General features: G+C 42.5%; 1 protein-coding gene across 1 annotated transcript; it reads left to right on the top strand.

Moving 5' to 3' along the window:
* The first annotated feature begins 745 nt into the window (after positions 1 to 745).
* On the top strand, positions 746 to 24,096 carry Vtcn1 (V-set domain containing T cell activation inhibitor 1). The gene is made up of 7 exons (XM_035451311.1): positions 746 to 764; positions 1,711 to 1,862; positions 3,637 to 3,698; positions 6,001 to 6,065; positions 14,495 to 14,842; positions 19,257 to 19,535; positions 23,972 to 24,096. The coding sequence occupies exons 1-7, from the start codon at positions 746 to 748 to the stop codon at positions 24,094 to 24,096; spliced, it is 1,050 nt and encodes a 349-aa protein (XP_035307202.1).

Here is a 24,096-nt window from a genome sequence, read left to right as displayed (position 1 = left end):
CCGATACCAATTAGTCAATGCAATCCCTCACAGACTTGTCTACAGGCCAGTCTGATCTGGGAAATTCCTCTATTGAGACTCCAGGCTGTGTGAAGCTAACAGTCAAAGAAAGCTAACTAGGACAGTGAGTATGCAGGACTCTATTCATTGACTGCTGTCCAGCCACTTCTAAATTTTTAAGAATGAACAGAATAAAATCTTAAGAATGAGCTTACAGCACTGGAGAGATGGCTCAGAAGGTTAAGTGTGTGTGCTGCTCTTGCAGAAGGTCCAAGTTCAGTTCCCAGCACCTACACCAGGTATCTGTAGCTGCAGTTCCAGGGGATCTACCACCCTCTTCTCACCTCCTCGAGCTGACTGTACTTACAAAATCAAACACAAATGTACATGTGTGCACACACACAATTTAGTGATAAGTAATAAAATAACAAAATATAAAAAAAGAATGGAACTTAGCCTGGCGGTGGTGGCCCACGCCTTTAATCCCAGCACTCAGAAGGCAGGGGCAGAGGATCTCTGAGAGGTCAAGACCAGCCTCCAAAGCCACAGAGAAACCCTGTCTGGAAAAACAAAAACAAACAAACAAAAACAAAACAAAAAAACGAATGGACTTATAGCAAGTAAAAATTATTTATAGCAAAAAGTAATGTATGGATAGCCTTTTGAGGATTGTGAACTATCAACTGTTTGGTCCCAAAATGTTTCTGTTAGCTTGTTGGGGGAAGTCATAGCAAAGTAGCACAAGATGGATGGCTCATACAACAGTAAGTGTGTTGTCTCACGGTACAGACTGCAAGGTTAGTTATATCTTGAGAGCTGAGAGAGAATGTGTCCTATCCCGTGCTCTAGACCCTGGGGATTGCCAACCCGTATTCCTTAGCTCATACTCTCTGCTCTCCTGGAGCTCTCCCTGTGTGTGTGCATATGTTCTTGTATTTCTTTCTTTTTTTATTTTTTTACTTTTAGCTTATTTACCTTTTGAAACTGTCTCATTATGTTGCCTACACTGCCTCGAGTCCCTGGGCAAAAAGGATCCTCCTGCTTCAGCCTCTGTAGGAGCTGGGATAATAAGGGCACACAACGCTCCCACTCACTGTGGCCCCCGATCATCTGAATTCAATGTCACATTGTATACTTACACAATGTCACATTGTGTAAGTAAAGTCACATCTGTGGTACTATCCCAAAGATTTAGGGGTGTGGAATATATGCAAACTGTGATGTGTTTGTTTTAAGTAAGGTGAGAATTGCTCATGTCCTGTTTTGTAAAGGAATGAGCCTCAGAAGGGGAGTGAAAACCCTGTCATAAATACAAGCAGCCGCGGTCAGGGCTAGCCACAAGGTGCCTCTGCTCTCAGTTTGCTGAGCTATTCGCAGGCCTGGTGGCTAAGAGCTGCGGCTGCACTGAGGGGCAGGGAGAGGGGAAGTGATCACCGAGGTTAGCAGATGCCCAGTTATTATGAGCGCCACTTGCTGCCCCTGTGGCTGAACTTAATTCAGCAGGGATTACGCTCCAAGGAAACGGTTTACTCAAGTTTTTCCTTGCAAGTCAGCTCTCTGTGATGGGCCCATTGTGAGCCAAAGGGGCGTGGGTACAACGAGCTCATTCAGGACAGAAAGTGAAATGCTGTGAGCCACATTTCTTATTCCATAGCATCATTCTTTGCTTCCCTGTGCCTTTCTTTTGTCCTGCCTGTTGAGTAACCACAGTGTGGGTGTCAGGAGTATGTGAGCCGTCTGCGGCTGAGTGTGGCCGAGCCCACATTGCAGCGCAGGCGGCAGAAGGGGAGCTTCTCAGAAACGGCTTTGCCGATGCACCCTTTGACCTGTGCCTTCTTTTCTGCCTGAGTTACTGTTGCCAGGTAAACCCAGTGCTCCCCTGGAGCCCGGGCTCCCCTAAGCAGAAAGAAAGGACATCTCTCCACCACCCCCACCCCCGCCCGCTGTGGATGAGCCCACCAGCCTCCACTCTGAGGAGCACTACACCAAGCATCTGAGTGTAGTTCTGACAGTCTAATCTTGGCTCTGCAACTTGCTAAGTGACTTTAGGGAAGATGCTTAATCTCTATATCACTCATAAAGTGAAGGCGATGCGCTTGTTTGCATCTTCAAGTTATGGAATGGGTAGATGACGTAAGCCACAAGTGTGTGGGGACAACATGTCAATCAGACAATTCAAGCAGTCAGTAAGTGTAAACAACACTCTCTTATTTAGCTATTTTCTTTCTCAAGTGTCATTTGTTAATCTGTTAATTAACAGCTGTCAGGATACATGTCAAAATTGAACAGTGTTTGGGTCTGGATGATGGAATTGTGGATGATTTTATTGTCCTGTTTTTTGATTGATTTTTTTGTTTTGTTTTGTTTTGTTTTTCGAGACAGGGTTTCTCTGTGTAGCTTTGGAGCCTATCCTGGCACTCCCTCTGGCCTCGAACTCACAGAGATCTGCCTACCTCGGCCTCCTGAGTGCTGGGATTAAAGGCATGTGCCACCAACGCCCGGCTTGATTGATTATTTAAGTTTCTAAACTTAATTGTTTAGTAAATGTATATCGCTTCTAAAATTTTGAGTGTTGGGGGTAGGACCTAGGGTCTGGAGCATGCTAAACATGTGGGTTTTTTATTGAATAACATTTTTTTCATACAGTGTATTTTGACCATGTTTCTCCTCCCACAATTCCTCCCAGATCCTCCCCCATTCAATTTTATGTTCTTTTTCTCTCCCTTAAAAAACAAATAAAAAACAAGAAACACACACACACAAAAAAAAAACCCACACAACTCCCCCCAAACCCCCAAAATCAGAACGAAAGAACTAATAAGAACAAAACACAGCAAAATGAAACAAAAAGTCAACAAAAATACCAGAGTTTGTTTTCTATTGGCCATCTACTGCAGGGCATGGGGCCTGCCCTTAAGTGTGGTTTAGATACCCAGTGAGACTCCATTGGAGAAAACTGATTTTCCCTTTGCCATCAGATATCAACCGCAGATATCTTGGTCGAGGTGGGGACCCATGTCCGATTCCCCATCTCAGTGCTGGGAACCCATCCATCTGGCTTAGACCTGTGCTATCTTGTATGTGATGCAATAGTCTCCATATTTGCTGTTATGCCCACCTTTTCATCTCTAATTTTTATTAATTTGGATCTTTTGGTTAATTTGGCTGAGGGTTTCTCAATCTTGCTGATTTTCTCAAGTAATTAACTCTTAGTTTCAATAATTCTTTATATTGTTTTTGTTTCTCTTTCTTCCTTGTTTCTTTCTTTGTTTCTCTCTCTTGCTTTCTTTTTCTTTTTGTTTTTTTTTTTTTTTTTTTTGGTTTTTTTGTTTGTTTGTTTGTTTTGAGACAGGGTTTCTCTGTGTAGCTTTGGCTGTACTGGAACTCGCTCTGTAGACCAGGCCGGCCTTGGCCTCACAGAGATCTGCCTGCCTCTGCCTCCCAAGTCCTGGGATCAAAGTTGTGCACCATTACCACCTGGCTGTTTGTTTCTATTTCATTGATTTCAGCCTTGAGTTTGATTTTTTTTTTTTTTTTTTCCCTCTACTCTTTTGGGTGTTATTTCTTCCTGTTGTTCTAGAGTTTTCAAGTATGTCACTATGTTGTTAATACAGGATATCTGTTTTTCCGATGTAGGCGCTTCATGCTATGAACTTGCCTTTTAGAGCCACTTTCAAATTTGTGTCCCATAAATTTGGGTATGTTGTGTTTTTATTTTCATTCAGTCCTAAAAGGGTTTTAATTTCCTTCATTTCTGTATTGACCCATTTTTCATTCATTAGTGAGTTGTTCAGTTTTCATGAGCTTATATATTTTCTGCTGTTTCTTTTGTTGATATCCAGCTTTAATCCATGGTGGTCAAATAGGATGCAGGGTGTTATTTCAATTTTCTTATTTCTGTTGAGACTCCCTTTTTGTACTAGTATGTCATGTGGTCAATTTTGGAGAAAGTTCCAGGAGTTGCTGAGAAGAAAGTAAATTCATTAGTGTGAAATGTTCTGTAGATGTCTGCTACGTCCATTTGAATCATGATATTAGTTAATTCCAGTATTTCTCTTTTTAGTTTTTGTGTGGATGATCTGTCTAATGGCAAGAGTTGGGGTGGTGTTGAAGTCAGACACTGTCACTGAGTGAGGGTCAATATGTGATTTTAGCTGTAGTAGTGTTTCTTTATGAATTTCACTACTTAAGCTTTTCTACAATTCCTTTTCACAAATCAGAAGCTTATCCAGGTGGGAACTTGCCCTGAGGTCACCACTCCCTTTAATTCCACTTAGTATGGAGCGGTTATCTCCTTGAACACTGGACTTAGCTCCCACACTTCCATGTTTTCCTTTTCTCCTCAAATTCTACATTTTGTATCTTTACTTGATACTTTTAATTATAAATCTGGATGAGTCGATACTAATAACCATATGACACAGTCACTATTAGGCTGTCTTGAAATTTCCTCTGCCAATGCCATTAATCCAAAACTCTCTAACATACCTCAGTAAGAGTTTTTTTTTGTTGTTGTTGTTGTTTTTTTTTTTTTTTGGACAAGAGCAGAAAGTAGCCACATTCTTCTTCAAATATCACAATAACAGTCTACTAATATTCTTCCCCTCTGAAACCTGTTTAGCCAGGCTTCCACAGCTCAAATCACCCTCAGTACCACTATATTCCATGTTCCTACTATGATGGCCCATTAAACCCTGCTTATAGCATTCAACTGCTTTTCGAAAGTATCAATACCCCACTCCTGGTACCAACTTCTGTTTTAGTCACTGTTCTGTGGCTGTGAAGTGGCACCATGACCAAGGAAACTATAACTAGAGAAAACATTTCATTGAGAAGCGTGCTTACAGTTCCAGAGATTTAATCCATTATCATCATGGGGAAGCATGACTGCATAGTGCTGGAGAAGGAACTGAGAGTTCTACATCTGGATCCGTGGACATCAGGAAGAGAGAGAGAGGAGAGAGGAGAGGAGAGAGAGAGAGAGAGAGAGAGAGAGAGAGACTGGGGCAGGTTAGGCTTTTGAAACCTCTAAGCCCACCTCCAGTGACACATGTCCTCCAAGTAGTGCCACTCCCTAATGACTAAGTATTCAAATATATGAGCCTATGGTGGCCATTCTCATTCAAACTACCACAGTACCCTTGTGTCTGGTGAATAAATGTTTAGGATTTCAATATCCTCTTGATTTTTTCTTTAATGTATATGCAATGTCCTTTCCATTTCTTCTGATTGTTTTGGTTTTGAAGTCTGTTTTGTCAAAAGTAAGTAGCTTCTTCTGCTTGCTTCTTGGGTCCATTTGCTAGGAATACCTGTTTCATCCTTTTACCCTGAAATGATCTCTATCCTTGACAGTAAGGTGTGTTTCCTGAATGCAGCAGAAAGGTAGACCCTGTTTTCTAATCCAATATGTTAGTGTGTCTTTTTACTAGGAAATTGAGAGCACTCATATTGAGAGTTATCAATGAGCAGTGTTCATTGATTCCTGTTTAAAATAAGGGACAGAAGACAGTCAATGAGAACCTGTGGTGTATGGTAGACCAGGTATGAGTGCATACAAAGTGGAGAAGGCATGACTAAGTAGAGGTAAAGGTCTACAGAAAGAATCAAGAAGGGAAAACAAATGATAGATACAAGGAGGTGGGCAGTGTTGCTAAGAGGAAGGCTGAGTAAGGCACAGGTTCTCAAGTGTCATTGGGCAATACAGAGAGACATTGCCATTGGCCTTCCTTCCTTCAACAATGTTTATGGCCTTCCCTGATCTGGCAATAGGAAAATGAGATGACACCATCAGATAAAAGAGAAGTTTCTTGACCTATCCCCAGACTCTAATGGGATGGAGATGGCATCACTGAGACTTCTAAGGTACCTGTTTCTAGGAAGGGCTTATGTAGGAGAAAAGCTTGTGATGCCTTACGTAGCATGTCTAACACAGGATGTTTGTGAGGCAGTGTGTCAGATGGAACAAAGAGTAACTTCCTGTTTCCCCATCTCTGTCCATAGTGTTATTAACATCATCATTATCCTGGCTGGAGCAATTGCACTCATCATTGGCTTTGGTATTTCAGGTATGTGCTATCCAATCACAGTCCATGCTCTGCCCATCTCTGTTAAAAACTCTTTCACTCATTGTGATATATGAGAACAGTACTTCTCCCCTGGAAAACTTCAAAGTAGAGCACTCACTCTATCTACTGTGTCTTCTTTGCCTGAGACATTTATCTCCTTAGACTTCAGCCCTTTCTAAACAGGTACCTTAGGTAAAAGGATAACTAGCCATGGCTACTGTACCATGTAGGAAACAGATGTCACAATACCCACTCTTCAAAGGCAGTTAGTTCCTGTCAGTCCCTCTTCTGGTCACTTCTCTAGAACATCTATTATAGATGCTATTAATTATGATGGAAGGCATGTGAAAAAGACAACAGCTCTCTTCTCTGAGTTGTTGGCTATTTCCTATAAACCACCTGACTAGGGCCAACATACTTATTTTAACTTGGTCTGTGACCAAGCTGTCACTTCATGATTTTAGTCTATATTTTCAGCAGCCTCTTTCTTCCATCATCACTCGCCTCCAGTGCATGGTTGGCTATTGAACAGCAGCCACAGGCCTGAACTATAAAGATTTGCTACATCCATATTTGCTTACACAAGGCATCAGCACCCTTGCCCACTTTCCTAATCATCAAATATATATTCTACTTATTTTAAAATTGAGTTTCTCTCTTTTTTAAGATTTTAGTTTTACTTTTAATTATATGGATGTGTGTCTGAGAGCAGGTTTGTACATATGAGTGCAGTACCCAGGAAGGCCAGAAGAGGGCTTTAGACCCCCCCCCCCATAAAACTGACTTATAGGCAGTTGTGACCTGCCCAACTTAGTTGGGTAGCTAAACTCATGTCCTCTAAAAGAGCAGTGTGCACCCTTAACCTCTGTGCCATTGCTCCAGACCCTTGTTTTTCTTTTTTACGTATATTTCTCTATATATTCTGGTTATAAACCAGCTAAGTGTGTTACCAGAGCTCTCCTGATCTACGGCTTGCCTTCTCCCTCCTTTCATATATTCCAATGAATAAATGGTCTTTGTTTTAATATAGCCAAATTCATCAGTCTTTTCCTTCATATGTGGAAATTAATCTAATCAATTAAAAAAATTGCCTTCCTTGAGGTCATGAAGATCATCTAAGTTTTTAGATGCTTTACTGTTTTACCTCATGTGAGTGGCTTTCATGACATACAGGTCAAAATTCAGTATTTCAACATGGCTGTCCAGTAGACCCAGCACCATTTATTGAAAACATATTCTTTTCTCTAATGCCTCCATCATGGTAAACCAACCATTCATGTGTGTGTTGATATTTTTCTAAACTTGCTAATCTGTCCATTCTAATACAGATGGTCCTTGATAATTCAGCTGCATTCTAATGTACCAATTGAATGTTGGAAACATTGTAAGTTCAGGGCATTTAATGCAGCCAACCTCTCAAACTCCATGTTAGGCACACAGCACACTGTAGTGAGACCATTGGCTTTACGATCGTGTAGCCAATGGGAGCTACACTCACCCTGGGTCTAGCACCACCGCACATCACCAGCACAGGAACGTGTAAAAGGTGTACTTTTTACTAAATGCATACCATTTTGTATCATCATAAAGTGTAAGAATCGCAAATTGAACCACCATAAGTGGCAGACCTTCCGTATTCCTTTTTATTTACTTTCTTTTGATTTACGTTATTTCATCTCTTTTTCCAGTAACTAAATCTTAGGTGCTCTCCTCTTCTCTTCTCCCTCCATGAGGATTTACATACAACAACGATTGCTAGGGGTGAGAAGCTCATGAGCCCTCCCCTCCTGCAAGGAGCTAGTGGCAGTTAATGGTGGCTGAGGCAGAGGTAGGGAGAGACTCCTCAGTGGTGTAGACACTGCTGTGTCACCTATGCTTTTTAGATAACTTCTCACTCACGTGCATATAAGAAACCCTAGTTAAGCCTATGGGATCACAGGGAAGAGAGAAAGACAGGGTAGAAAGGAGCCTTAGAAGAAGGGGATCCACAGGAGTGATAGAGGGACAAGAAGGGGATAATGGGGTAAATATGATCAAAATTATGAAAATCATAATGAAACCCATTATCATGTATCACTAATTAAATATGCTAATAAATAAAAGGGGAAAAAACAAAACCAAGAGCTGAGGATGGATCTCAGTAGCAGAACACAAACCCAATGTGGGAATTCCTGGGTACCACCCAACATTGCAAAAATAAGTAAAAAAGCATTCTAAATGTGGCCCCATAAAACACAAACTGCACTTAAGGTGCATTGTTTGGAAGACAGGTTAAGGGACTCTCATCAACCCCTGGTTAAAGGGCATTCAGGTAGAAAGGTGATGTAGCAAAAAGGTCCTGGCCACAGTAAGCGGCCCCCAGCACTGTAGTATAGTCACTCACTGGCCGTCTGCAACAGTTCCACACAGTGGAAGAGTTTAAGGATCAGAGATAGGTATGTCGCAAGTTAAACAACTTCATGCCCTTTGGGAGGTAATGTCACCTTCCAGAATCAGGTTTTCTTCCTGTTAAAATCTTCGAGATCAAATGTGAGAACCTAGAAACTGTGCACACAAGCATGACATAAATGGCTGACACAGTTGGACACCACGAACACTACTAATACCCATTTCCTGTGGTCAGTTAATTCATTTAGCACCTCTGAGAACTACACGATTTTCTGGCCACCCCAAGGAAGACCTCTTTAAGACATCACCTAATAATGTTCCACCTTTGGACTGTGGATATACCTCTGCGTTCTTATCAGAAGCGTTATACAAATTAGTTGGAAAACTGTTGATACTTCCAAACATTACAGTCATTTGTTAAAACAGTTCTTCGTGTTTCTTATACCTATGACCTTCAGGTGTTTCATTTTAATTTTTTTTTTTTTTACATTTATGTGCTTCGGTGTTGGACTGAACCAAGCCTGGGGTCTTACATATGCCAGACAAGTACACTTCACTGAATTACATCTCCAGCCCTGTTGCTTTCATTCTTAAAGTGGTGGTATCTTTATAATGGGTTAATTCTTCACATACTTCAATCTGGCCTTAGTTATCAGGAAAATATGCTACAAGAAGCCTGAACTAAGTACCAGACAGGACTGGGTTGTCCCTGACTCCCCTACTTGCACAGGGCACTAAGCAAGTCACTAACCTCAGAGCTTCTTTATACTCACTCATAGAACGGGTCTGATGCTCATTCTTATCTCTTGTGGCTTAAAATGAGCCACTAAGGGTAAAGCATTTAATACAATGTTCCCTTCTTACCTCCTGAGGCCCTGATCTGCTGTCTTTTCAAATTATTGGAGTTAATGTTTTCAGATGCCAAGATTTAAGGCTCAGCAGGACATATTGGGTACACAATGAAGTACTTTATTTGTAGTGTTATCATTTAGTCCTTTTAGGGACCCCATGAGGGCGCATCCTCATTTTACACATAAAAGCACTAATAAAGATCTTGAAAACATTGCCCAGTGTCACATATCCAGAAAGTGACAGAACTAGGACCCAGACAGTGTGATGTCTTCGCCATGTCCCCACACACCCACATTCTGAGACTTCTCTTTATTTCTCCTGACCCAGTATCTTTCTTAATTTCTTCTCATATGAGCAACTGCTACACAACCACGTTTCCTTTTTGGCTAGCATGGTACCCATAGGTGTCACCCCAGCCTGAAGCAGATCCTGTGTTTCCATCACTAAGCTACGTGCTTTGGTGAATACTGTGTAGCTGTGTGCCGGTAGGTGCTACAGGACCCTCTGCTAACAGCATCTAGTGTGTTCTACGCCACTGGAATGTATAGAACCTGGACTGCACTGTGCCAAAGGACAGTTCATTTCCTAAGTTTTACCCAGCACCACTCCCATCACAATTTCTATGAAATGTTTGCCTGTTTCCTGTACTCCTAATCCCAACTATCCCTGCTCCTACAGGGGAGAGTCTATTAAACATTACTCACCTATGTGAAAACTGAGATGTTCAGATGGGAGCAGCTTGCTCACCTCTGATGCCTCCCATGCTTTTCCTCACGTGACCAGAGCTGTGGTAGGAATTGCCTCTATGTCATAGCTTTAGCTATCAACTTGACATAATCCTAGAGTCACCTAGAAAGAGGGAACTTCAGCTGAAGAATTGCCCCGGTCAGATTAGCATGAGGCCCTTATCTGTGAGGCATTGCCTTCATTGCCACTTGATTTAAGAGGGTGCAGCCCACTGTGAGTGGTGCCATCCAGCAGCAGGTGAGCCTAGGCTGTATAATTAAGGTAGCTGAGGGGCTGGGTTCTGGTTTGGCAATTCAGAGCACTTGCTTCTTTTGCAGAGGGCCCAACTTTGGTTGCCAGAACCACATAGTGCATCACAAGCACCTGAAACTCTGGCTCCAGGGGATCTGATGCCTTCTTCTGGCCTCCTGGGACACCAGGCATATTATGGTGTACATACATACACACAGGCAAACACTCACGTACATTAAAAATAAATAATATGTTCAATTAGAAAAGCAGCTGAGCAAGCAGAACGGGTGATCCAGTTAGCAGCGTTACTCTATTGTCTCTGCCTCAGTTCTTGCCTCCAGGTTCCTTGCCTTGAACTCTTGCTCTGGCCTCCTTCACAATGATGGAATATGATGTAGAAGGAAAGCCCAATGGCCACTCCCTCCTCCAACTTGCTTCTGGACACTGTTTTATTATAGCAACAGAAACCAAATTGGGATGCCCTCATGAGCTATAATCATTTATTTTCAGTAAATGCCCCATCTTCCAATTTCTAAGGAGTTTGGGGCAACCTTAGAGGCCAATGAGATGATTTAAATCTGTGTCACCCGCAAGAATTCTCTATTCATAGACAGTGGCTTCTAACATGGCTCCATGGGATTCTCGTCCCCTGCACACCGGCCACCCAGGAACCTCTCTGGTGCTCACAATGCCTGGAGAGTGCATCAGGCCAGGATCCAGACATGATGTTCTTTGAGCCAGGATGTGTTTCCACATTTGAATACAGACTCTGGTTTTTTGCAAATTAAGTTCCACTTAATCACTTCGAATCTTCATTTATGCATGTAACAAACCAGAATTTATTGACTGCTGGCCAGATGCAAAGCAAGCCTACCTCTTTGTGATTTTTGAATTTCTCACTGGCTTTTATCCCCCCCCCCCCCTTTATTTCCTATGGATGATGACTCAAGCACTGTTAGGTTCATCCCATTGGCCATATCAGGAACAGGAACTCAAATGACCTGAAGCTGCAGCAGGTCCCCAGGCATGCTAAAGCTGCCTATTTTTAATTACCAAGTTCTCTAGGAGATGTGTCAGTGGATTCCCTACCTGTGGGCTGAAAGCCAACACATTAAAATGAATTCCGTTAACACAATTACCAAACTAAGATATGTCATTATCATTTCATTTCCTCCATAATTGCGCTAATGATGTGGGGTTTTTTTCTGAAAAAGTAATTTTCCAGATTAACTTCAATGACACTTTATAAAGTACAGTCACCTTCACTCTGGCTCTGACTGAGTCCCAGGTGTTGTGTGGCTTCACTGAGGATCTGTAGGTCTCTTTATTGCCGTCTTTTTAAGACTGTTTCTCCCACATTTAAATGTGGTGACCTTGGCTCTTTACTCTTGCAGTAGATATATGATCAGTGCTTGATTTGTGTTTATTCCCATTTACTCAGGAACTCATAGAACAGAGCAGTAAACACTATAGGACCTATGGTTATGACTGAAACTGTTCCCTCCTTGAACAAAACTTACAGATGAGTGCATAGTCCAGATGTGAGGCAAGGAAGAAGGAGGCAGTTGCCATGGTAAAAGGAAAGAAGAGCTACGGGCACGGATGTTTCTACTAGTTCTACCTTGACAGACTAAAAAGGGATTCCCGGAAGGACTGCCATCCTCACTGACTCCAGTATCAATGGAATGTGGCTTAGCAGGGTACAGTAGAGCCAGAATTCTGGACAGGAGAAAGATGAATAGGCTTGGGAAGGCACAGAGTGTGACCACCCAGCCCATGTAAGCCTGGACCTTCATATAAGCCAAGATAATTGACAATAAGCCTGAACTTTATTGAAACTGGACATTTTGTTCTGGAAAGAGATTAAGAAAGTTTAGTTAGTGCTCCAGGAAAAAAAAAAGTGAATCTTTCTGTGCCAACAGGGTGATTAATAGGACAACAAGTCAAAGACTATGGATTCTAGTAGAAGTGAACAGTAAAAAACAGGTAAGCCCTGCAACAGTAAAAATCAGGAATCCCATGAAAATACTGATCTCAGTTTCAGATGTTCCTGTCCCAATGTGATATTGGTTCTTCTCATTTTAGGCCTCTAACCTGAAACAGAAGCACAACACTGGTCCATCACCATCTATGCAATCAGTCTTCTCAGGGAGAAGTAGATCTGGGGTACAAATGAAAGAGATACAGCATATGCATACATTGTCACTATTACCGAAAACTTTGTGTGAATACCATAACATTGATATGTCATCTGCCTGGTCAGAATCTAACATTGAAATAAAGCAAGCATTATATTTCAAAAAAGAAAGAAAAGAAAAAGAAAGAAAAAGAAAATAAGTCTGCACTTTAAAACTGTGTTCAAGAAAATACAAGGCAGGAGACAGGGTATTGTATTATCACACAGCCAAACCTCCCTTTGCTGTCTTTCCTAGTTAGTTTTCCAAATCTCTCACACGAAAGGAGACACAGGGCATCTGCTCCCCAAATCCCTTTGTTCCACACTGTCAAGCCTCAAAAACATCTTCCAGCCCAGCCTATATGTGTGTGTGTGCCTGTTTCCTCGGCCTCTGTTTTCTAGCTATACTTATTCTTTTATCCATAGCCCTCTGTTCTTTTTATGCAAATCTATCTAGCTTAGTGTCTTTGGCTCTGTTTCCCATTCATTACCCTCATCTCTTTTACAAAGGTCTTGGAGTCAATTAGACAATCCCAAGTCTTAATGAGCTAGAAGTGCCAAGGACACCCTTATGGCTAGAATATTTACTTCTGTATTTGAAAAGGAACATGTACTGTTTGTTCATGAATCTTTAAATCGAAGAAAGAAAAATCAACAAACCATTGGACACAGACAAAAAGACGATGAAGGGAGACAGTAGGAGAGAAAACTGCCAAGCAGAAACAAGAGGCATTCACTGTGTGCCAGGCAGGGCTTGGCATTGAAGGCCAGGCTGTGAAATCTACAACTCATTCCAGAGCCCATAGTAACCACGGGAAATTGGTGGCTAGGTGGCAGGTGTATTTGGATTGTACTTTCAGGAAGCTACTGCAAGATCAATGCATTTAAAATGCGTGGGAAGGAGGCAGGCAGGCACGGTGGGAAAATCAGTAAGGAAGCAGAAAAGTACACTTGAGAAGTGTCCAAGCCCCATCATGGTGATGTCTGTGGGTGTCAGAAAGGCTTGGGAGGACCATCTGAAATGCTTAAACCAGGCTTTTGGGTGAAGAATATGCAGAGATTGGGCAGCAACTCCTGGAGCCTTGCCTATCCTCAGCAGCCGACAAGGCTCTTAGGATGAGAATCTCTAGTCTCTTCCCCACAGTTCCTTGGATCTGCTCCATGATCCTCTTGGGCTCTGTGGCCACCAACTTAGCTTCACATCCATGTCACAGGAGACTCTAAAACTAATCAATCATCCTAGGGTGCCCTCAGTCAGAACAGGTGGCACAAAGAACCCCCAGCCTGGGTGGGCTGTGGGCTGGGCAATGGAAGGAGAGGCTGTAGAATGGAGATACCACCATAGCCAATGTTCCTCCAAGTGGTAGGATCAAAGACATGAGGAGGGTGGCTTCTAACTTGGACCAAATATCACTAAGTATCACTTTTCATTGTGATGTAGATAACACTATAACCTCTGCCCATCACTTCCCTTGTTGATGCCTGAGTTGCTTCATCATTCCAAGAAAGATACAGTCCCAGCACATTAGAATTTAACTTTCTTCAGAATTTCTATTATTAATTAATAGGCAGTTTAGCTTTGTGTTACTCCTGGTTACCTAAGAATAATACCTTACTTGTGTAATTGCTGTTTGCAAGTCAAGATTTGTTCCTCACACTAACCTCTCAGAGGCTGTTACCTCTGTTTTCCTGGGAATCAGAGGAGTCATGTGATTTATCTAAGGTTACAGGGTGGTTAAGGAACAAAGCCAGGACTTGAATACTCATGTCCAAACCTTCAACTCCCATGTGCTTTCCTCTTGTTGCCTCTTGAGGTGTGGGTAAATTGTTCTTGCAAAAGCTATTGTGCACAGCAGGTCTGCTGTAGATATCAACATGGTTTCCTGCTCTTTCTAGTGGTGCCTTTTTAGACATGCTTTTTGTGTCCTTCTCTGCTTCTAATTGATCTGGACATCTCTGTCCGGCTTGCATTAATGAAGAGCCTGGCTGTCTAAGTACCATGGCTTCACCTGCCTTGGTCCTTCCTGAATTGCAGGCAAACACTTCATCACAGTCAGGACGTTCACCTCAGCTGGAAACATTGGAGAGGATGGCATCCTGAGCTGCACTTTTGAACCCGACATCAAGCTCAACGGCATCGTCATCCAGTGGCTGAAAGAAGGGACCATGGGTTTGGTCCACGAGTTCAAAGGAGGCAAAGACGATTTCTCTCAGCAGCATGAGATGTTCAGAGGCCGGACAGCAGTGTTTGCTGATCAAGTGGTGGTTGGCAATGCTTCCCTGAGGCTGAAAAACGTGCAGCTCACAGATGCTGGCACATACACGTGTTACATCCGCACCTCAAAAGGCAAGGGGAATGCAAACCTTGAGTATAAGACTGGAGGTGAGTTGTTTCTGCAGGGTGGGGGGAAGGGAAGGACCCAAAGATATCTGAGAATAAAGGGCATGAGCTGCTGATGGAATATCATCGTGTGTTCATAAAACTCCCCCAGTTCTGTTAGTAACCATCTTGTTGTTATGCCAAGGACATACCAACTTCCACAGGGACCTACTATAATATTAGGACTTAAAATACTTTCTTCTAGCCTCTCATCTTTCAATTTCAAGGTGTATTCCGAAAGATATTCTCTCTCTGCCCCTCAAGAGTCTCACTCTGTAGCTCTAGCTCTCCTGGAACTCATTCCATAGATCAGGCTGGCCCTAAACTCAGAGATCCGCCTGCCTCTGCCTCCCAACTACCAAGATTAAAGGTGAGGCCCACCACTCATGATTAATAAATAGTCTCTTTAAGGTAGGGTCTGCCATGCTAATAAGAGAAGCCTACCATCTGTGCTGGGATATTTCTATACTAAGCGAGCCCAAGCCCACATCTGAAATGAGTCTCTTCAGAGACTCTTGACAGTGGCCATTTTAGAAGAAGTCCAAAAGGAACAAATAAAGTAATGCTGTCATATAAACTCAGTATTACTGCCCCAGTGAAACCCACACTTTCTTGCCAACCTAGTCTAATAGATTTTTCCTGAAGTTATCTATCTACAAGGGATCCAGACAGATGCAATGAATAATATGAAGATGATTCATAAACAAAAGTGGTTATCCCTCCTTTCACAGAGCTTCCAATATAGACCTTACAGAAGTGAAGCTCTGTGTGACAAACAACACCTCAAGAGAAGTAGAAATAGAATGACTGAGGGGTCAAAGGAAGGGAGAGAGCACACCCAAATGCACATGAAGGAAGGAATAAGAAGCCCCCATGGAGAAGTTGAAAGAGGCCTTGAAGGATGGGCATAAAGTAGCTTGCAAGCTAGAGTCTAAACTAGTCTTTGTAGACCTTTCTTGAACACCTCCCGTGTATGTATAATCCTACAAAGCATAACCCTAGGGTCAGACCTGGATGAGGAGAGTGACACACAACCTCTCTGAGCCTCAGCTTCTTCCTCTGAAGAGGAAGAGTAATGGGCAATGTCAAACAGTAAGAACAACTGCACTAACTTCAGTGACAAACCTAAAACCATGAGACAAGGAAACACAGTACTGAATTATGACTTGGGGTCTAAAGCACTCACTTAAATGTTTACAATGAGGGAGACGAAACAAATTCTGTTCAGACAGAAATTCCAAATTATTGGCTTCCCTCCTCTCTTCTCCAAGAGGTGGAGGTGCCATTTGATCATCTTCCCACTCAATTTAGTCAGTGGAGAGAAGCCAACTTTCAAAGACACCTGACACACGTTCCCTCACACCGGCAACTGGGTGTGGAGAGCTCACACCTTCTAGCATGCCATGTTGATGGGAAAACTTTACCCAACCACGGTCTTCCTCTCCAAAACTCACAACCTGACTCTAACCATGAGAACATCCTGTAAATTCCAACAGAAAGGCATTCTACACAATACCTGAACAGAACTAAAACTGTTAGAGCCATAAAAAGTATGTGAAGATTGAGAAAATACCACAGCCCATAAGAACTAAAAACATGCTGGTATACTAGATGAGATTCTGAGACAACCACAGAAAAAAACAATGTTAATGGGTAAAATACAAATAAAGCCTGGAGTTTAAATAACAGTAATACTGGTTTCTCAATTTTGACAGGAAGACAATGGCTATGTAAGACGCTACATTAGAGGATACTGAGTGGAAAATTTACAGGAATTATCTCTTACCAAATATTGTCTTTAAAGCTTCTATGTAAATCTAAAGTTGTTCACATAATGAGACCTATTTGTAAACTACTTTTAAAAATTAGTAAATTGGGACATCCTGGAAAGATGGCTCCATGGTTAAGAGCACTGGCTATCTTCAGAAGACTTGGATTTGGTTCCCAACAGGCACACACAATTCACAAGGCAGATCACAGCCATCTGCAATTCCAGCTCCAGGAGATCTGATGCCCTCTTCTGGCCCCTACAGGCCCTTTACGCACATACATACATGCAGGCAAACACTCAAATGTATAAAATAGAAATAAATACATCTTTTTTAAGAAATTAGAATCAGGCAGTGGTGGCACATGCCTTAATCCAAGCACTCAAGAGGTAGAGGCAGGTGAATCTCTGAGTTCCAGGGCAGTCTGGTCTACAGAGTGAGTTCCAGGACAGGCAGAGTTACAAAGAGAAACCCTGTCTTGAAAAGTGACAGAGAGAGAGAGAGAGAGAGAGAGAGAGAGAGAGAGAGAGAGAGAGAGAGATTAGTAAAATAAGATAATTCCAAATTTTAAAAGTTTTATCATGGGTATAATAACAGATAACCATATCTGGGATACATCTCTAACACAAAGTATACTCTGGAGACTTCGGAAAAGAGCAGGGTGTAGCAGCACATGCCTGTGTCCTCAGTATGTGGCAATGAAGGCCAGAGGATCAGGAGTTCCATGTCATCCTCAGCTCCATGGTGAGTTCAAGGCCAGCGTACAGACTGTCTCAGAAACAAACAACAGCAAGGGAAATGTTTCCTTTTGTTCTTACTCAGCATCAACCTAACACTGAGCAAAGAAGAAGCCAAGTGGCTTTATAAACTACTGGCTGCCTGGGGGTCTGGTGTGATGGTTCAGCAGGTAATGGTGCTCGATGTTCAAGCCTGTCAACCTGGGTTTGATTCCTGGAAACCATGTGTCTTAGTTACTTTTCAATTGTTCTGAATACATACCATGACCAAGGCAACTATAGAAGGAGTTTATTGGGGCTTACAGTTTCAGAGGGTGAGTCCATGATCATCATGGTATGGAGTATGGCAGCAGGCAAGCAGACATGGCCCTGGAGCAGTAGCTAAGAGCTTACATCTGTTTCACAAACATGAGGCAGAGAGAGAACTCTAAGTAGGAATGATATGAGCATGTGAAACCTCAAAGCCCACCCCCAGTGACACACCTCCTCCAACAGGGCTACATCTTCTAGTCCTTCTCAAACAGTTCCACCAACTGGGATCAAGTATTCAAACATGAGCTTGTGGCAACCATCCTCATTCAAACTACCACATCATGTAAAGATGGAAGAGGAGAACCAGCTCTACAAAACTATCTCCAAGCCTCACAGGTGTGCTGTGGCACATGCTCCCTTACAGTCTTCATCATCACCATCATCACAACAATAATTTTTAAAAATATTAATGGTAGTCTGACATTTGAGCAGAATAATAAGTCCAGACCCTTAACACTTTTTTCTTCCTTTCTCCCTTTCTTCCTTTCTTTCTCCCTTCATTTATCTATCTATCTATTCTTCTCTGATATATTACATCTCCCTCCTCTCTTCCCAGTCAGTCCCTCCCTGCTACCTCCTCTCTCCCCCAGATCAACTCCTTCTCCATTTCCCTCAGAAAAGAAAAGGCCTCTCAGGGATATCAACCAAACACGACATAACAAGTTGCAATAGACTAGGCACACAACCCCGTCACATCAGGTGACCCAGTAGGAGGAAAAGGTCCCAAAAGCAGACAACAGAGTTAGAGACAACCCTATTCCTTCTGTTAGGAGTCCTACAAGAACACCAAGTTACACAACCATAACATATTGTAAGTGTTACCCTGCCTAGCTAGAGGAGAAGGAATGTCTTTATTTCCAGATGTCACTTTAATGAGTAGCATTTCTTAGAATAAAACAAACAGCTGCCATTCTATTCCTAGATATCAGAGCTATAGTATCTATCCAAGCAAAGTCCAAATCCCCATGGCGACAAGACCTGTGAGTAGGCTTGCTGTGGTGATGGGAGAATGCTGTCATGCTGTTTGTTTCTTTCTTCTCCTTCTCTCTTTATCTTAAAACATGAAATTTGGAAGCCATCCAAGGCTTAGCCTAAGGAAATAGACTTTTTTCTTTCTTCCTTCCTTTTTTTGTGAAATGATCCTTGTACCTGGAGAACATTATCTATCATAACACTGATACACATGTAACTCGAGTTTGTGGTATTGGCCAAAGGGATACAATGCACAGCGATGCTCTGAGCAGATCATTGTTTATGCCCACACCATAATGGGCCACACACAAACATCACGGTGGGGAAGCACTGAGTCACTTAAGTGATAGAAGTGATTGTGGTTGCTTTTTTGCTTTTGTTTTTGTTGGTTTTTCAAGACAGGATTTCTCTGTATAACAGCTTTGGCTGTCCTAGAACTCACTTTGTAGACCAGGCTGGCCTTGAACTCACAGAGATTTGCCTGTCTCTGTCCCCCAAGTGCTGGGATTAAAGGTGTGCAGCACCACCTCCTGGCTCATTGTGTTTTTAAGACCTAGAACCTTAAGGCTTTTTTTGTGTAATCTGTCTTTCCTTGACATCCATCCTTTCTGACTTTTGACCCCGCAGCCTTCAGTGTGCCAGAGATAAACGTGGACTATAATGCCAGTTCAGAGAGTTTGCGCTGTGAGGCTCCTCGGTGGTTCCCCCAGCCCACGGTGGCCTGGGCATCTCAAATTGACCAAGGAGCCAACTTCTCAGAAGTCTCCAACACCAGCTTTGAGTTGAACTCTGAGAATGTGACCATGAAAGTTGTGTCTGTGCTCTACAATGTCACAATCAACAACACGTACTCCTGTATGATCGAGAACAGCATTGCCAAAGCCACAGGGGACATCAAAGTGACAGGTGGGTTTCCTGAGGTTCCCCCTACCCCACCCCGTGCTGCTGGAGATGAAACCCAGGATCTAGGGCTGCTAGCTGAGCACTCTATTCCTAAACACACCTACCTGCAGGCTTCCCTGTGTTTTTCACATGTATTATTAGAGAGAAAATAATATGTCAATTAAAATTGAATTTATCTAATATGTACCAGGTCACCAAAATCTCTAGTCTCCCAGATCCTCTAGAGCAGTGGTTAACCGGTGGGTCATGACCCCTTTGAGGGTTGAATGATCCTTTCACAGGGGTCGCCTAAGACCACTGGAAAACACAAATGTTTACATCACAATTCATAACAGCAGCAAAATTACAGTTATGAAGTAGCAATGAAAATAATTTTATAGTTGTGGGTCTCCACAACATGAAGAACTGTATTAAAGGCTAACAGCATTAGGAAGGTTGAGAATCACTGCTCCAGAGATTCTGATCATAATCCCAGTGGGCACTGATTTATGTGATCGAAAGCCTAACACAGCACAATAATCATAGAATACTGGTTGAAGATGGTGACAGAGCAGGTCATGGTGATGCATGCCTTTCATCCCAGCCCATGGAAGGCAGGTGGCTCTCTGTGAGTTTGAGGCTAGCCTCATCTACAAAGTGAGCTCCAGGCTAAGCAGAGGTACACAGTGAGACTGTTTCAATCTCCTCCCTCCAAAAAGGCATTGACTGACTCCCTCTCACCTGCCTTCTCCGTTTTCTAGGGAGCTTTAGTCTTTCTAAGTCAGTGGGAATACTTGGGCGCAGTTAGAGACATGTTGACTATTTGACAACTGTAATGTATTTAACTGATCCACTACATCCTAAATTTCCCCAAACTCACAAGATCCCAAGATCCCAACCTGTCCTGGAGAAGGTTTTGAATCTGAAGATCAGAGATCTACCCTTCTGACTCAGTCTTACTCAGTCATGGTGGAGCTGAGTAACATCTCACCGATACTGACTAGTATTGACCACTATTGAGGAAACCTTAGCCTGAGTGACCTCTTGTGGCAGCCGTCTGAGAAGCCCCCTCGCCTGTCTGTGGTGCTGCAGTGCATGCCAAGCCTAAGAGGAAGCCAGTTTCAAGAAAAAACAGACTCAGCTGGAACTTCTGAGACTGTGGCTCCTTGTGCTTTGCTGAAGCCTTCCTTCAGGGGACAGAGTTGGCTGAAAGAGCCCCTGTCTTTATCAAGCGCAGAACAATGCAACAAATATCTTATACACTCAGGATGACAATAAATCATAGGAGTTTACATGTTTATTACAATTACATTTATCTAATCATAGATCTAATAATAAGGTGTTAATACCCAAGATATTTAAAGAACTCTTATAACTCACCAAAAATTACATAGCTAAAATTTAAAGGTTTTGTTTTCCAGTGCTAGATTGGCAGACACAGGGCCTTGTGCATGCTAGGAAAGCAGTCTAGCACTGAATGACATCTCCAGCCAGTGAAGTCTTGTTGCCTTTCTCCATTTTCCATGCATGTGTGCTTTTCATTTTGGCGTGTATATGATGTACACGTGCATGTTTTTTTTTTCATGTGTTTGCACACATGTACTGAAACAGGGGCTCTTGGTCAAACCCAGAGCTAGTCTCAATAGCCAGCTTTTGAGACTAGAATTATAGGTATGCTGCAGTGCTCACCCCACATTTATGTAGGCTTCTGGGGATCTCAAATCCACTTCTCATGCTATCATGGCAAGCATCTTTAACCACTGATGCATTTCTCCAGCCTGAGAATTGAGTTTGAAAATAAGCATAGGCGAAAGGGAGCAGTTTTCCAATTATGTTATTCAAATGACCAAAAAGCATATCAAAATGTGCTTCATGACAACAATTCTGAGAGGAAAGCTAAGTGAAACAGCAGAAAACTAATCTCCTCAGACCCCAAGCCCAATGAGATGGTCACCAAAAAGACACCGCACAGAATTAACAAGGGTTGGTGAGGAGTAGAGGAACTGGACCACTCGTGCACTGTTTATAGGACTGACCCTGTACAATCAACAGAAAATGACATGATCTAAAATAGGCTAGCCATATGATCTGACAATCATACTTTTAGGTATAGCCAAAACAAATCAAAGAAAAGTCTTAAATATTTGTATGCTCGTGGCAATAGTAATACTATTTATAATAGTCAAGAAAATTAAAGCCTGAAATACCCATTGATGAAATAAATAGCAAATGGATAAAACCCACACAATGAAATACTAGTCATCCTGGACAGTTGTTCAACAAGTATATATTTTGTGCCAAGTATGTTCATAGCAGTTTTAAATCCCATTAGATACCTAGAAAAATAGTATAAATATCATTAAAAAGTTAACCCCAGCATTAATATGGGACCTCTAAGAAGAGCTATTAATTGTGACTAGAGTGGACCAGTAGGTAAGCAGAATTCAAGTTAGATTATAAAGAAGGAGCAAATAAAACCTTGTGAGATTAAGAAGCCTTGAAGTCAGGAGCCCGTGGCAGTGGTCTAAGGGAGGAGTTGTGAGCATGTGGAAAAGGAAAGAGAAAAAAAACAAAAGTTGCCTGAATAAAAACCAACAACAACAAAAAATCTATAGGTCTTGATAAAGCAAATATGAACGTCAAGAGAAACAGAATATCAAAATGGGTGTGATGTCACTACCCAGGATGTCTAGGAACCTGGCAATGCTACCAACAAAGCAGGGAAATAGAAGTAATGAGATGGGAGGAGAGGATGGTTTAGAAATGTTGCTCTTCAAATGTCCATGGGGGATGCAGGCAGAGATGGCCAGTGCTTGGCACACCGGCCATCACATGTAGGCTTGGGAGGCTACATTCCTATTCCATGTATTTCATTCTGTGAGGCAGGGTTCCTGTGCGTATGACATTTTAGTGTCCATCTTCCTTCCTCTTACACCCTTCCCCAGAGGAGTACATCGGAAGTTGGACGTACATAGTTTAGCTCCCCTTTCCCTTTCTCCTCTGTTGTTGCCATGAAGTGTATATTCCGCTCTGTTCTCGAAGCCAACGGTGTTCTAGGGGCAGGATCTGTCCCCAAAGATGGAAGCCTGCACACTCTGGTTCTGTCTGCCACAGGGCAAAGAGTTCAGGCTGCAGACTACCTGCTTCCTACAAAGTGCCACCCTTTTTTACTAGATTTTTGAGCAATACAGACGTCATTTATGTCTTCTGCTTACCTTGCCTTTGTCCTTTTTCCTTGGCTCAGCACTAAGCTGAGGAGAGGGTATTGTTTATTGGACTCCTCTGAAAGCTGGCAATATGGCTCAGCAGTTAGGAACACATACTACTTCAGCCCCAGCACCCACATGGGGCAGCTCACGAGCACCTGCAACTCCAGCTCCAGGGGATCCAACACCTGACTCTGGACCCTTCAGGAGCTGCACTAACACATGCATATACCCACAGCAGATATACACACGTAAAAATAAAGTCAATCTCTAAACGAATGAAACCCAATAGTAGGTATGAAAAAATATTTACTGACAGGTGGTGGCGGTGGTGGTGCATGACTTTAATCCCAGCACTTGGTCAGGCAGAGGCAGATGGATCTCTCTGTGCGTATGAGACCAGTCTGGTCTACAGAGTGAGTTCTAGGACAGCCAGGGCTGTTACACAAACTCTGTCTCAAAAAAACAAAACAAAACAAAACAATTTGCTGAATAGTCATGTTTTTAACTGACATATTTAGTAACCACCATAAATCGAGATGTGAGAATTAAGACAGAATTAAGCTAAAGAAATACATTTGTAAGTGAGGGTTGTGGGATGAATGGCTATTAGGCTGAGTGTGTCTAGTATATTTGTTGTGTTTGCAGCTAACACTCAAATGTCCATATGCCAGGCACTGCTCTAAGTCCTCCTGGAAGTCTTATAAGCCTGTGAAGTAGGCTATTCTTATTTTTAGCTTTCTTTGTAGAGGAAGAAATTGGAGCAAATGAGCATTGAGTTACTTACTGAAGTTACACACCTAATAAGTGACAGCACGGAAATAGCTACATGAAATTGGATTGTCTAAGAAGAGAAGAGTAGAAGATGAAATTGATAATTCCTTATCATTTTATAGAAGTGTAATAGAACCTGATGACATAAAACCTGTAAAGGCCACTGCCTAGGGGAAAGTAGGCCCAAAATCAAGGCACTGGCTTGGGCCCTTTGGTTAGCTGCCTTTTCACGTAGTAATCTTTGTTGGTGTTGGTTTTTTTCATTTGGCTGTGTGTGTCCTCACCAAACTGGACCACAGAATGGACCTTGCCCCATAGGAAGGGAAACTCTGAGTTGATTCTAGAAGTGTGGAGAGAGGAAAACAGAACTGCCCTTGTTAGAAACAAATTGCTGGGTTTTCCAGAAGTTTTCCCTTCATCGTGTGAAGGGGACCTCCCCCTTCTTCTCTGCGACTCTGAACCTTTTCTCTCCTTTTACAGATTCAGAGGTCAAAAGGCGGAGTCAGCTGCAGCTGCTCAACTCAGGGCCTTCCCTGCCTGTTTCTTCGGTCTTTTTGGTCATCTGGGCACTCCTATCTCTCTCCACTTGCCTGATGCTAAGATGA

This window comes from Cricetulus griseus (genome assembly GCF_003668045.3).
Source record: "Cricetulus griseus strain 17A/GY chromosome 1 unlocalized genomic scaffold, alternate assembly CriGri-PICRH-1.0 chr1_0, whole genome shotgun sequence".
Lineage (NCBI taxonomy): Eukaryota > Metazoa > Chordata > Mammalia > Rodentia > Cricetidae > Cricetulus > Cricetulus griseus.
The sequence above is the reverse complement of the archived record's forward strand: the minus strand, read 5'-3'. Positions and strand labels throughout refer to the sequence as shown.

Coding starts and splice junctions, on each gene's coding strand:
- Vtcn1 (XM_035451311.1), top strand. Junction 6,066..14,494: donor CATTGGCTTTGGTATTTCAG/GTATGTGCTATC, acceptor CCTGAATTGCAG/GCAAACACTTCATCACAGTC. Junction 14,843..19,256: donor CCTTGAGTATAAGACTGGAG/GTGAGTTGTTTC, acceptor TTGACCCCGCAG/CCTTCAGTGTGCCAGAGATA.